General features: G+C 37.6%; 1 protein-coding gene across 2 annotated transcripts in view; it reads right to left on the bottom strand.

Moving 5' to 3' along the window:
* DMRT1 (doublesex and mab-3 related transcription factor 1) overlaps positions 1-14,102 on the bottom strand; it is a 144,745-nt gene that overhangs the window by 709 nt on the left and 129,934 nt on the right. For both annotated transcript variants that reach the window (XM_043977576.1, XM_043977578.1), the window contains one exon: positions 1-297. This exon is cut by the window's left edge and continues 709 nt beyond it. In XM_043977576.1, coding sequence (XP_043833511.1) covers positions 143-297 — 155 coding nt within the window. In that variant the 3' untranslated portion in view covers positions 1-142. The remainder of the gene's footprint in view (positions 298-14,102) is intronic.

Genomic DNA, 14,102 nt, shown 5'->3' with positions numbered 1-14,102 from the left:
GCATGAAGAGAACAAACCGAACACTTTCTCAATGGTTACTTCAGCCATCAGTCAATGCAAAAGATAAACAACAAACACTATTCGTATAATAGAATTGGCCTGCTATTCCAAATAAACCACAGACTTGTACTGGGAACTTGCCTTATTCATCATCTTCTATGACAGGATTAACTGTGAAGGTGCCAGGCTCCGATGCAGACTCACACTCCAGAACACCTTTTGTGCTTTCATTACTAATCGGTGAGCTGCTGGACAGGGAAACTAAGCCAGAATCTTGGCTGCTGGGTGGCGAGAATACTGGAAAGAGTGGAGAGAAAGAAAGAGAAAGCTCAGTATTAAATGTAGCAAAGTTTCCTTTTACTCTGTGTAGCAATTATATAACCCCTTCACGATGACAATAAAGAAATTAGCATTTTGTACTTCATTAACCCCTGTTACTTATTAATTTATTTCCAACTATTTTATAACAACTGCTGTTATTCCTTTAGGATAGGAAGTTATAGCATGTCTGCAGCACTCCTTACTTAATTTAACATGATGTTATTTTGAGCCAAAGACAGGAGAATAATGTACCAGGAATGTTAAGTGGAAAAGTTGGGAATGGGAATCAAGAACACTGTGTTCCAGTTCTCTCTTACAAGCCTTAGAAAACACTTCTTTTGTGGAAAGCATCTCCCAACACTCCTCTACCCTGCCCCCTCCCATCCGCCCATAAATATATAGATTATGTAAACAAGGCTAATAAAACTTGTCAAGCAGGTGATCTGTCTGACAAATTTCCACATGCAAAACTCAATTCTGCATGTTCTCTTTACCATAGGTAATTCTAGTTTCCCAACAATAACAAAGAAAGAAAAGTGGATATACACTATTTCTATTTCTTTTCACAATTGGTGCAAACCTTATATTTGGGGGCCAGACTACAAAATGAATGGATGGAAGACACTCTCAAAAATTATTAACAAGTAAATTAGGGGAAGAGAAAGGGATTAAAAGAATTTAAAAACTTTTTTAAAATGCAAAATTGTAACATCTCTAGAAACTCAAAATTAAAAGCAAGAGTACAAAAGTAATAATATGTTGAAAAATATTTGCAACCTTACAAGCCACAGTAGATACAAAAATCAAGCAAAAGGGTCTCTGACCTTCTTAACCTTAGATGAGTTCAGATCCACCCCCAGAACTCCCTTCCTGCCTGGCGTGAATGTAATTAAGGGGAAGCTGCAGTGGTAATTTCTCTCCTCATTAACTTTCTGATTGGTTTCAGGCTCAGAATTCCGCCGGGCAGTAGTTTGTCACCAATTCCAAATGGCCAATCGTTAATACTAATGTTTGTGTAACTAACTGCCAGCATCTGCTACGGCTTCTTGTACTACAATAATGGGGAAAGGGTACATTAGTGCTCCAGTGTTAATTCAGCTTGTGTTCATCAATAGGGAAATCTATGATGTAATTAGCAAAATGCATTGGGGTAGGTGAGTGCTGAAGTCATTTTGGAGATGACTAAATCATAATGGAAGCTATAGTGAGCCATGACACATTAACCCATCAATACTTATGATCATGTTTTGAGTTTTACAATTTACTAAGTTATATTCCCATGCCAAGAGGTGAACCCTTTAAAGGAGAACACTATTCACAATTACTATGAGTTTGGAAGAGAGGCTCCAATGTAATCATGAAAATAATCAAGACAGAACTTCAAAATTAAACCTTCAGTTACTCTCCTGGGCCTGAGTACTAAAACATGCAAGATTATATCCCTGAGAGGCTGGTAGTTTTTACAGACATGTAATGTATCCAGTAAAAGGAAAGCAGTACTTGGAAATCTTTTAACCATCAGTGTCCCACATTTAATACCAGGTCAACTTAGGACATTTCCTGACTTATGATGTCACAAAATAATTTATGACCTAAGTAATTATTTATGATGTTGATGGTATATCTTGCTTTTAGTAATTCAAATAAGGAAAACAAAATGCCAATTTATTTTTTGTTATTTTTAAAAGAAACATCTGAAAATGTACATACATAATCACATTAAAACTAGCTATAAGGACCAGGAAATTTTAAAATTAACATAGGATTACTGCCTGAGAAGTGTGTCCCCCGTCCCCTTATGGGGAGCCTTAAAGTCATACTTTATTTAATTGCTAAAATGGGTGTTATTATACAAATAAAGAATGTCTTTCTAAGTGCATGTTATTAATATTTCATATACTGTATGTAAACAAATAAATCCACCCCAGGAGTCCTACTGCAATGCCTCATTGTAGTGGGTTTCTTGATGACTAGGAATATATAGCATAAACTCTGGCAGTAACCACCATGCTACAAAATATTCAAATATAGTCCCAGTCAGACTGAAACTTGTTCAAGGACCAACTTTGATTAATTAGTACAGAGGTTCATTTTCAGTAGGCTGGCCACTTGGCAATGCATTCTTTGGCCACAGCAACCCACAAAACAAAGATCAAACAGCCAAACTGCTCTCAGTCCCCTGAAGCCCATTTTCACCTTCACGATGACTGTAGTTGAGTATACCAGAAGGTACTAAAAATCAATATAAACATTAAGGAAGGTAAGTGACCTACAGGCATAGGAACTCTAAATGTGAGCTATTTCTCCACTGGGTAATTAATTCATATACAACTGTAAGAATGGAACTGTAGCAGTTCTCTCAGTAAACAAAGCCAGAAGTTGAGAAGTTTAAGTCAAATAGAAGGATGGTCAATAAGCTCCTTGTAAGACAAATAAAGGAGTTGATGTCATCATACACCCCAGGGTTCAAGAAATAACAGTCTTCTTACCTTCATATGCTTATAATGACAAAATACTACCATGAAGGCATAAAAATATCTGATACAAAGGTAGAGAAACTACATGAAGGATTTTATAATAGCCTCTATCCCATGTAAACATATCTTTTCATACTTGATAACTTTGAAGGCAGGCACAAATGTATGACGAAAGTATGTTGGAGGGGCAGCTAGGTGGTGCAAAGTACCAACCCTGGATTCAGGAGAACCTGAGTTCAAATCCAGCCTCAGACACTTGATACTTACTAGCTGTGTGACCTTGGGCAAGTCACTTAAACCTCACTGCCCCACCACACCCCCAAAGTATAGTAAAAATGTCAAAGGCTTATAGAACATTCAGAAGCTTCGTGCTTGGATATTATAAATACCCTTCGCAGAAGAAAGAAGGTATTAGGTTACAGTTAGCAATGGAAATGGTACAATGAAAAGATGCTAGATTTAAAGTCCTAGGTTCAAATCTTGAATCACTTTACTACAAGAGTTCCAAAAACGACCCATCATTCAAAATGAGTCCTTGAAGCTAAAAAGTAAGCAATGATGAAAAGTAACTTCAATTTTCACCATTTCTGATACAAGTTTAAAGAGAGTAAAACAGTTAACACTAATAAGGAGGCCCAAAGAGCTCAGAAACTGCCTTAGCCAGCAAACACGTGGTCTCCTTGCCAAGCAGAAAGGTGACAGCTGAAGGCAACACAGAACAGAGGAAGATCACCACCTTATAAAATTATGAAAAACAGTGGAAGCAATGATAAGTCTACAGAAAGCTTGATATTAGACCCAAATGAATCCAATTATCTCAAGAGGATTAATCTAAAACGGTTGAGAGGATAACAAACAGCCAATGGAAAAAACTATGTCGAAATTTCTTTAATAGTCTGTTTTCACTATTTGTAGCAGGAGAAATCACCACATTTAGATTCTAAATCCTCAGAACTAGACATACCAGGTAAGAAATAGAAATGGAATTCATGCAGAAAAAGTTGGGAAGAGTATTTGGATGTTACCAAATACACAGCACAGAAACCTGTGCTAGAGATGATGTAAAGTATCAATTGACCAATTCTATCTATCCATCCATCCATCGAGTAGAAGATAACAAAATAGAAAAAATATCAGTACCTCTAAAAAAGTGATTTAATTGAACAACTATTATTATATGCTGACTTTCTTACCTTTATATGAATAATCTGATGGTATCAATGAAAATATGAGGAGCAAACAAGCAGGTTTTTACAAATGCTTCTCAGCAGCAGACAACCTCTCTATAATCACACAAGTGACTCAGAGAAAGAATGCAAAAAATCTACAGTGTTTACTGTTCATTGATCACAAAAAAGGATGTCTTGGCAGAATAAAATTCAGTCTGAAAGGCTCCACGAGTCTCTTCTGAATATTTTAAGATCATGGAAAGTTCTCTGATGAATGCAATCACAAGGATAACTCTGTTTAATAGGCTGGTAAACCAAGGGCTTGTGGCAGATAGATACTCTTGCACAACCCTGAAAAAAAAAAATGTTCTCTTCAATGCTTTTTTGGGTTTTGGAACAGTCTGGTGATGGTTAAATTGGCAACTAGGAACCTACCTAAAGGGCCAAGAAGTGGTTCCTAACATTTTAGAATTTTAATTTTATTTATTTTTGTTACATTTTAAGTTCTGAACTGTCTCCCTCCCTTCCCACCCTGTACTAGAGAAGGCTACCATCTGATATGATAGGTAGGTAGGTCAATCAATCGATAGATCAACAGACAGAAAGAAAAGATGATAATCTTTATATGTGTGGGATTGATATATGTATGTATGTAAAACCATGTTATGCATACTTCTAATGGTTTCTAACTTTCAACGGCATCTTAAAACATTTAGTAAATTCAGAGTAGAGGTTAGTGGGGAAAGAGAAAAACAATCTGGTGGGGGACTGTAATCGAAATCGAAAAACCAAGCCTCTTTTGGTTTTAATTTGACTCAGAAGTATTATCTCATTCAAACACAGTATGTTCCATTAACTGACATCTACAACAGAGAAAAACACAACCTGTACAAAGCAGTAAGGCCAAAGTATACTCACATCATGCAACTGTGCCAAAAAAGGAACAATGGTTGACACATTGAATATACCTGTCAATTTCTACAAATGTGGTTGGACAATTTTTTAACACTTCTCCATTCAAAATAGCCCCAGTTGCAATTTAAATACCTGTTATCTTTAAGCCAGTTCAATGCTCAAAACACACAAGCCTTGTTTCTTGATTATAAATACCATTTGAGATCATAAGGTTCAGAGGAGGGTGGAGACCCACTCTGTTTAACCCCACTTTGTAGAGAGAACACTCCTCTGCACCATCCTCATCCACACCCCTGAGCAGAAAAGGTGTTTAATAAATCCTGGCATGAATGATGTAATTCTTTCAATTTTGTTGTGTGTTTTTTTCAGTTGTTTTTTCAGCTGTGTCTGACTCTGTGGCCCCATTTGGGGTTTTCTTGGCAAAGATAATGGCATTGTTTTTTTCTATTTCCTTCTCCAGCTCATTTTATAGATGAGGAAACTGAGGCAAAGGGGGTTAAGTGGCTTGCCCAGGGTCACACAGCTAGTTAAGTGTCTGACCCCAGATTTGAACTCAGATATTCTTAACTCCAGACCTAGAACTCTATCCACTATACCACCTGGGAGCTCTATATTCCTTTCAAAGAAAATTTTCCTTTTTAAAGGTACTCAGATTTTTATGTTTATTTCTGACGGTTTTGGCAACTCCAAACTACATGGGAGAAACATCAAATTTAAAAGCATCATGTTCTTGAGTCAGAGGACCCAGAATCAAATCCCATCCGTGACCCTTATCTACTTGGCATTAAGAAAGTCATTTACAATCCCTAAACCTCTTTATCCATTTGTAAAATAAAGTGACAAGATGGCTTTTTCAATCCGAGATCTATAGGATCTTTTGTTGGAGGTATTCACACAGATACTTATGGTTAAATAGACTAGGTGATGATTGAGAAGGAATTTGAACCCAGGGCCTCTAACTCCAAATTCAAAATGCTTATTCTTCTGGCATCCTCCCTCCACTAAACATTTATTTATGTGTTTATTCATTCATTCATTCATTCATTCACTTTATTCATTTCCTTATTTATTGGTGTTCTTCAGCCTTTACAAATGAATAATAACCTTACTAATGCTGAAAAGTGATAAATGTGTCTAAGTTATCAGGTACCTTTTTAGAATACACATTTTTAAACATATGTCATGGGTCCCTTCCTCTTTGTCAATCTGGACCTATGCACCTCTTTTCAGGATAAAATTACATCATTCAAATTACATGCATAAAATGATAATTATATTTGAAATATATCTATCTGTCTATAATTCACAACCCCCTGAAATCTATCCATGGACCTCATATTAAGAATCCCTATTTTGAGAAAATATTTCAGAGTGAAGCTAAGTCTTCTGACTTTTAACTCGAATGAGCCACTGGAAAACAAATGTGCTGGAAAAAATAAGACTCTTCTAGTGAAATGTGAGAAAACAAGAATGTTTATGCTTGAAAAGCACATTTTCTTTGTTGTCTACATTTTTTAAAAGATTAAACTCTCAGTTTAAAAAAAACATTAAAAATATAATGCATTTTGTTTTTTAAAACTTACTCCTTTTTCAGTGAGGCAATTGGGGCAAAGTGTATTGCCCAGGGTCACACAGCTAGTGTCAAGTGTCTGAGGTCAAATTTGAACTCAGGTCCTCCTGATTTCAGGGCCGGTGCTCTATCCACCGAACCACCTAGCTGCCCCTAAAACTTACTTTTACAGAACAACCATACCAACCTCTCTAGTTTTCTGGTGTTTACAGGAGTAAAAGCATTAAAACTGGTGTGTGTGTGTGTGTGTGTTTAACTCCCATATGAAAAGTCTTCCTCCTTATGATTTTGTTTCCAAACACAGGTTATCATAAGGGGGAAGAATTGTCAATCCCACTTAGTACGTATGCACTTACTTCTTAACAATAGAAGACTTTTTTGCTGCTCTGAGATTCCTGGCCTTCTCACTAACATGTAAAGTAATTAGGATTATTTTAGATGTCCACAGTTTGGCAAGTTCTATGTGTAGTACTTTCAAACAGCATTAAATCTTGGCACTCAGAACAAGGGATAAAAGGTAAAGATATGAATGGAGATCTTTATTTAACCTGATCTAAAATGGATTATCTCATTCTTTTCCAGTTCATGCCTGTACTCAAGTTAATAGGAAGGCTGGATTGTAACTGATGTAATTAGAAACCATGAGCTAGGGTGGAGGGAAAAGGGGGAGGTGGGGAATCCCCTTATTAGTCTCCACCCTCCTACTACAAATGCACTTTTCCAATAATCTTTGAAACAATTAAAGCTCCCCCCCCAACACCAGCAATTAAAGGGAGGCAGTGGGGGGGATGGGAGCTGGAGGACCTTGGAGGATAACACTTTCCTTGAAAATACAACTGAAACTTTCCATTTTAAAAGCTAGAATGGACAGGTTCTTTAAAAGGGCCAGTTCTACACCTGGCATATTGGAATCAGGGGTAAATTATAATAAAGTGATGATCTTATTAGAGTCCATGTAAATAGATCCATAGACCCATCACTACTTGATACCATCTTTCCAAACTTGTAGGGGGAAAGAAACTGTAACATTTTATTTTTGTTTTTTATTTTTTTTGTGGGGCAGTAAGGGTTAAATGACTCGCCCAGGGTCACACAGCTAGTAAGTGTCAAGTGATTGAGGCTGGATTTGAACTCAAGTACTCCTGAATCTAGGGCCGGTACTTTATCCACTGCAAACCATAACATTTTAAATGCTAGTTGACCTTACATCTAACCACACTTATACAGCTGTAGGTTATATACAAAATTTAGTTACAATTCATATATTTTGATATAAAGAAAAAGTAATACTGGGACAATTTTTTAAACTGCCTTACAAATAACAAGCAACTGTTCTAAGCCCTCCACAAAGAGGTGACTATCGGAAGTCCTCAGTTCTGTTGTGTTTCTCATGACCTTCAGGTGCTAAGCCAGACTGAAAAGCTGTGATGAAACTTGAAAAGTAAAGATTCTGTTTCTGGATGTGTTGATCACATCACAATTCACCTCTAAGCCTAATCCACTCAGGGACACATAGACCGTACACCTGCACTTCTCCCATGAGGTAAAGGGGATAGTGCTGGAGTTACTCAGTACTTGCTGGTTCTGTGAACCACTCAGAGCCCAAGTTTGCTCATGGATAACATCATGGGATAACTACATCTTGGATGACTGGTATGATTTTAAAATGAGAAAATATATGTAAAGGGATTTGTTGGGGGGGGTGTTTGTGTGCAAACTTTAAAGCACTATATAAGTAACAGCCGTTAATTGAAATTGAGGGAGTTATTTGAGGGAACAAAACCACCAGTCATAGAGTGGTAGTGTCCTTCTAGGGACCTTGTCTCTACTCCTGTTCAAGAAATTTCAATGGCTCCCTCCTGCCTCTAGAATAAAATACCAACCTCTCAGTTTGTCATCTAAAGCCATGCCTTTCCATAATTACTGCACATTATTCTCCATCACAAACCCTTATGATTGAGCCAAGCTGACCTACTTGCTCATTTCTGAACTTTTAATACAGCATTGCCCCTTTCATCTCCACATCTCTGAAAGAGCTGTCACAAGGCACTCCTCATTATTCCCACCTCTCCGGGTCCCTCCCTTTCTTCATGGGGTTAGTGCATGCATCATCTCCTATGGGACACCTTTTCCTATCTCCTTAATGGTTGGGATCCAATCCTTCTCCCTCCTCCTGAAATTATGCAGCATACTCATCTGTCTACATGTACCCTCCCTCTCCCCAAATAAAAGGTGAACTCCTTGAGTGGAAGGAGTATTTTCTATTTTCTCTTGGTATTCTCAAGGACGATATCTAGTAGTGCCTTGTACACAGCAGGCATTTAATAAATGTTTGATTTACTTTAGATATTAATCTCTTCATTTCACAGGTGAGGGAACTGATTGAAATGCAGAGGGGCTTAGTGATAACAGTCACACAGCTAACTGGTGGAAGTTTCAGACCAGAATTCAGGTCTCCTAACTCCTGGCTCAGGGCTCTTTGCATTATGTATCCCACTTCCAGCCTCCCCTTTTTGTGAGGACAAGGGAGGGTGCAGGTAGGTACAGTTATATAATTATACAGATACCATCCTTTCTTTTTTGAAAGAGGTGAGAAGATGCTTGATCAAGCAAATGATTCTCTAAACCACAAGCACTTAAATGGAGAAAGAATAGCATGCCCTGCCTAAAATTAAGTTAGGCATCAACTTTCAGACCAAAGTAACTAGTAAGAAAAGCTGCTGTCTCTGTAACGTTTATATACAACGAACAGAAAAGATATACTTGAAGTTGCCTCATATATAAATGTTCAGTAATAACTACTCTAAACAGGGATCATAGGATTACAGATTTAGAATTAAAAGAGATTTTAGAAGCCATCAAGTCTGCTATTAACATGTTCTCCATTTTACAGATAAGAAAAGAGAGGTCGAGAGAGATTAAGTGATTTGCCCAGGATCACAGAGCTAATAAATGTTTGAGTCAGGATATAACTCAGGTTTTTAACCTAGCAAACTTAGGCCATCAGAGAAATTTATAAATACAAAAGGAGGGCCAATTAGAGAAAGGGATAATCAGCAGTGGGCCCACATTCTCCATTGGTAGCCGTGTCAGGGCTACCAGCACACTGGGTAGTAAGACCCCAAATCTGGATTTATGAGAAGACACAGACACGAGTGCCCCAAAATGGACAAATATGGATGAGTTGCAATCTTCATCACTGAAGGAAATGTTTCCATGGACAAAGGACCACTCAAGTAACAACTGCCTTATCTGCAGAATTTAATCATGAACCAGGAAACAGGTGAAACACAAAGGCTCTATTGTCACTGGGACCTTCAGCCATTTACTGATGTCTAGCCCTAGACAAAATCAAAACACTACCACATACCAAACAGTCCCTCACCTGCAGTTTGGTGGAGAGTAGAGGACCCTGTTCTTTGCTGATCCTCCTCTCTCCTCATTTTCCTCCTCCTTTATTTAGATGCTTGGTCAGGAAGTCAGTCAAATACTTATTAAGAATTTAATATGCAGGGGCAGCTAGGTGGTACAGTGGATAGAGCACCAGCCCTGGAGTCAGGAGTACCTGAGTTCAAATCCAGCCTCAGACACTTAACACTTACTAGCTGTGTGACCCTGGGCAAGTCACTTAACCCCAAATGCCTCACTAAAAAAAAAAAAAGAAAAATTTAATATGTGCCAGGGCAGTGTTGGGAATAGGCCTTTGCTTTCATCTCCCCACCCCCCCCCCAAAAAGTTGTCATTTTATTTGGAAAGAGGGAATTATTTTTTTTTCATTCCTTAAAGGTTTTTTTCTTTTTCTTTTCTTTCTTTTCTTTTTTGGAGGCAATTGGGGTTAAGTGACTTACCAAAGGTCACATAGCTAATAAAGGGGTTTTTTTTGGGGGGGGTGGGGGTGTCGCAAAGGATAGAGCATCAGCTCTGGATTCAGGAGGACCTGAGTTCAAATCTGACCTCAGACCTGTGACACTTACTAGCTGTGTGACCCTGGGCAAGTCACTTAACCCTCATTGTCCCGCAAAAAAAAAAAAAAAAGAAAGAAAGAAAGGAAGGAAGGAAGAAAGAAAGAAAGAACTTTTAAAAAATCCAACAAAAATATTTCAATATTTGAAGGAAAGAAAAAAAGGATTATAAATGACACTATAAGCATCTATTCTTTTGTTTTTTTAAAAATATGTATTAAATTGAATGACAGCAGAAAACTCCTCTATATATATTCTCTTCTTTCTTCTCTGTTCCTCATATTTTTAAATGTTCAATTGATGCTTTTTTCTTTTCTTTTTAAAAAAGCATCAATATGACTAATAACCCACTTATGCCTCACCCTTCCCCTCACAAATAAAAGCCTTTTCTTGTAGCAGACAAGTTTAGTCAGGACAAAACAAATTCAAACATTGGTTGTTTCCAAAAATGTATTTCTAACAACATATACTTCTTTGCTGAGAGATGGGAAGCATTCTTCATATCATTCTTCTCAATTTATGATTGTTCACTGCATTATTAAATCTCTCAAAATTAATAAATACCACTTGAAAATTTTGCATTATTGTAGTCATTGTATAAATTGTGCCAGGTCTGCCTACTTCATTCTGCATCAGTTCATACAAATCTTCCCAGGTTTCTCCAAACACATCCCTTTCACTATTTCTTACAGTACAACATTCCATGGTCTTAATATACAATGTGTTTTACCATTCCCCAAATGATGAACACCCATTTTGTTTAAGACTTGTCAACAAATTGATTTTTCCTACTATCTTTGGACTCTTTGGACTCTGTGCTTGGTGATGGTGGTCAAAGGTATGCACAGGTTAGTGACTCTATGGATACAGCTCCAAACTGCTTTCCAAAATGGTGAGGCAGCTTGATAGCTCCATCAATAGAACATCAGTATGCCTGCTCATCCTCCCATAGGCCCAAGGAGAATGCCAGGCATGCTACGAGGGCTTCCCATGCTGTCCCCTTCAATGTCAAAGAAGATACAGTCACAAACAGTAGTAGTGTTACCCTTACTGTAACACTGGCCAGCCTGAGGCAGCACCTTCCTCCTATCTGTAAATTCCTGAGCTTCCAAATAGTGTTGACTCCCAGAAGGCAGATGGAAAAAAACAATATGGAAAGTGAACTCATCTATTTGGGGGGCGGGGTGGGGCAATGAGGATAAAGTGACTTGCCCAGGGTCATACAGCTAGTAAGTATCAAATGTCTGAGGCCGGATTTGAACTCGGGTCCTCCTGAAACTAGGGCTAGTGCTTTATCCACTGTACCACCTAGCTGCCCCAAAGAGTGAACTCATCTAAAACGATCTCTTCGCACCCCTCCATCCCCCAAGTTCATTAGCTTAGTTTCAACAATTTTAATGTTTGGGTTAAGGTGACTTTTGGTTTCCTTCATCATTCAGTTACACTCAAAGGCTCCAACTTAAGATCTACCCAAAAGTGAAACTGGAACCTGTTATTTTGTTTCTTTTGACCCAACTCAGCTTTGACACAGCACCCAGGACTCAGGTTACACACTTAGACTTGAAGTCTAGGGCCAAGGATCAAGCTCAGTTCTTCCAGGCATATTAACTTGATGAACGGCAGGTTGTTATACTCAATATTGACAAAATGGCATTAGCTCAATTAAACTTTTGTTAGGATAAGCTCTGTAAACCCCTTGAGGACAAGGACTATTAAAAAAATTTTTTTTGTTTTGATCATGAATGTAGGCAACTAACCATTCATCTGAGAACGGGCCTGCCCCTAGGCTGAATGTCATAGTCCATAAGTTAAAAAATGCTCTATTTCCAGGCCTCATTTTTTCTTTTCATTTATAAAACAAGGAGACTGAACTAAGTGACCTAAGTTCCTTTGTAGGATCTAAGATTCCTTAAGGGTCCTTATAGGATCCCTATGATGATAGGAAGTAAATGCTGCAATTCAGATGTGAGCTGAAGGGAGGGAAACCTTTATTAAGTACCTACAATGTGCCTGGCACTGTGCTAAAGCACTTTACAAATATCATCTCATTTAATCTTTACAATAACTGTTTGAGAGGTAGGTGTGATTATTCCCATTTTACAAACAAGGAAACTGAGGCAGACAGCAATTCAGTGATTTACCCAGCTAGGAGTGTCTAAGGCTGGATTTGAACTCTAGTCTTCCTGATTCCAGGAGCCACCTCATTAGAAAGCAGGTGGGTTATGCTTTTTAAAACATACCTGTCTAATTACTTGTCTTGGTGTAGAAGAAAAATGCTGGATTTGTAGCCAGAGGAACTGTATTTAAATCCTATCTCAGACACTTACCAACTAGGTACTTAACCATGGATGAGCCACAGAATTTCTCTGGGCCTGTTTTCTCATCTGGAAAATGGGTGTAAGATCTGGAGTTCCTCCTTCACAAAGCTTAAAGGAGATAATTTCCCTAAAGCACCCTGCAAATTCTAAAGGGTGACATAAATGTCAGTTATTGTTATTAGGGAATATGGCATAGATGAAAGAACACTATTTGGAATTTCCTGTCAGAGAATTTGGGTTCCACTGCTAGCTCTGCTCCTTATAACCTGTATAATAATCCCATGGCAAGGCACCGGTTTCCCCTTCACCAAAATGAGATTAGATTAAATTATCTATAAAATGTGCCTCAACTCCAACTCTGGGGAACCTGGATTAAGTTACATCTAACACAGATTTGCTATTTGACCCTGGGCAGGATGCTTTGCTTACTTGCTCTATTCTCAGTGACCACCCTGATTTAATCATCTACTGTATAAAAGAGGACAGAGAGTCAGTCAAGCAAATCCTATCCGAGATTATCCTCTTCCATTCAATCTGGGCACACATTTTTAACATAACAAGACTTAAAAAAAAACAACAAAACCAACCCATAGCTTTACCTAGAGGTTTGTTTCCTCAGAGGAACAATGATGCATTATGGGTAACTGTATCCTTAACTACCAAAATTAAAGAAAAGTCCATGGTGAAATTGATGAGTACTGTGGTTAAGGAGAGGGGGAAATGAGAATAAAATGATTATTTATAGAAAGAGGCCTTAAAACTTAAAACTTAAAAGAGGACAGTAAAACTTTTTTTTTTGGTATCATGGACATCTTTGACATCTGGTGAAACTTATAAACCCCTTCTCAGATTAATAGTTGGTTGCCTACATTCATAATTGAAAAAAATGTTAATAAAAACAAAGATGAGTTTTCTTCCCTCATCCAAGAGACTCCCTGAGATCTATCCATGAACCCCAGATTACAAACCCCAACTCTTGACTCTCAAGTCCAATGACCTCCTGTGTTTAATCTCCCTTTATAGCAGCAATACATCTCATTGAATTTGAAGCACAATTCTACATATTTTGTGAGCATTTAGTATTTTAAATATCCCATTTTAAAATGTACAACTTTAGCATATAGTAGTAATACTCTCTTCATTTAAAAAGTCGTATTTCTGTTCTTTTTAGGTAAATGTAAATATAATACAAATATTAAAAAGCTACTTTTAAAGTAGCTCTTATATATTTTGATACTTATAATTTAAAAATATAGTGCCCAAAATTAATGTGCTAATGGACCATAAACTATATGCCTTAGCTTAATATACAAATCTAATGAGATATCACATTCAAAATGTTTTGCCCACTTTAAGGCCCTATTTAAATC

This window comes from Dromiciops gliroides, chromosome 1 (genome assembly GCF_019393635.1).
Source record: "Dromiciops gliroides isolate mDroGli1 chromosome 1, mDroGli1.pri, whole genome shotgun sequence".
Classification (NCBI taxonomy): Eukaryota; Metazoa; Chordata; class Mammalia; order Microbiotheria; family Microbiotheriidae; genus Dromiciops; species Dromiciops gliroides.
This window is presented reverse-complemented; position numbering and strand designations above follow the sequence as displayed.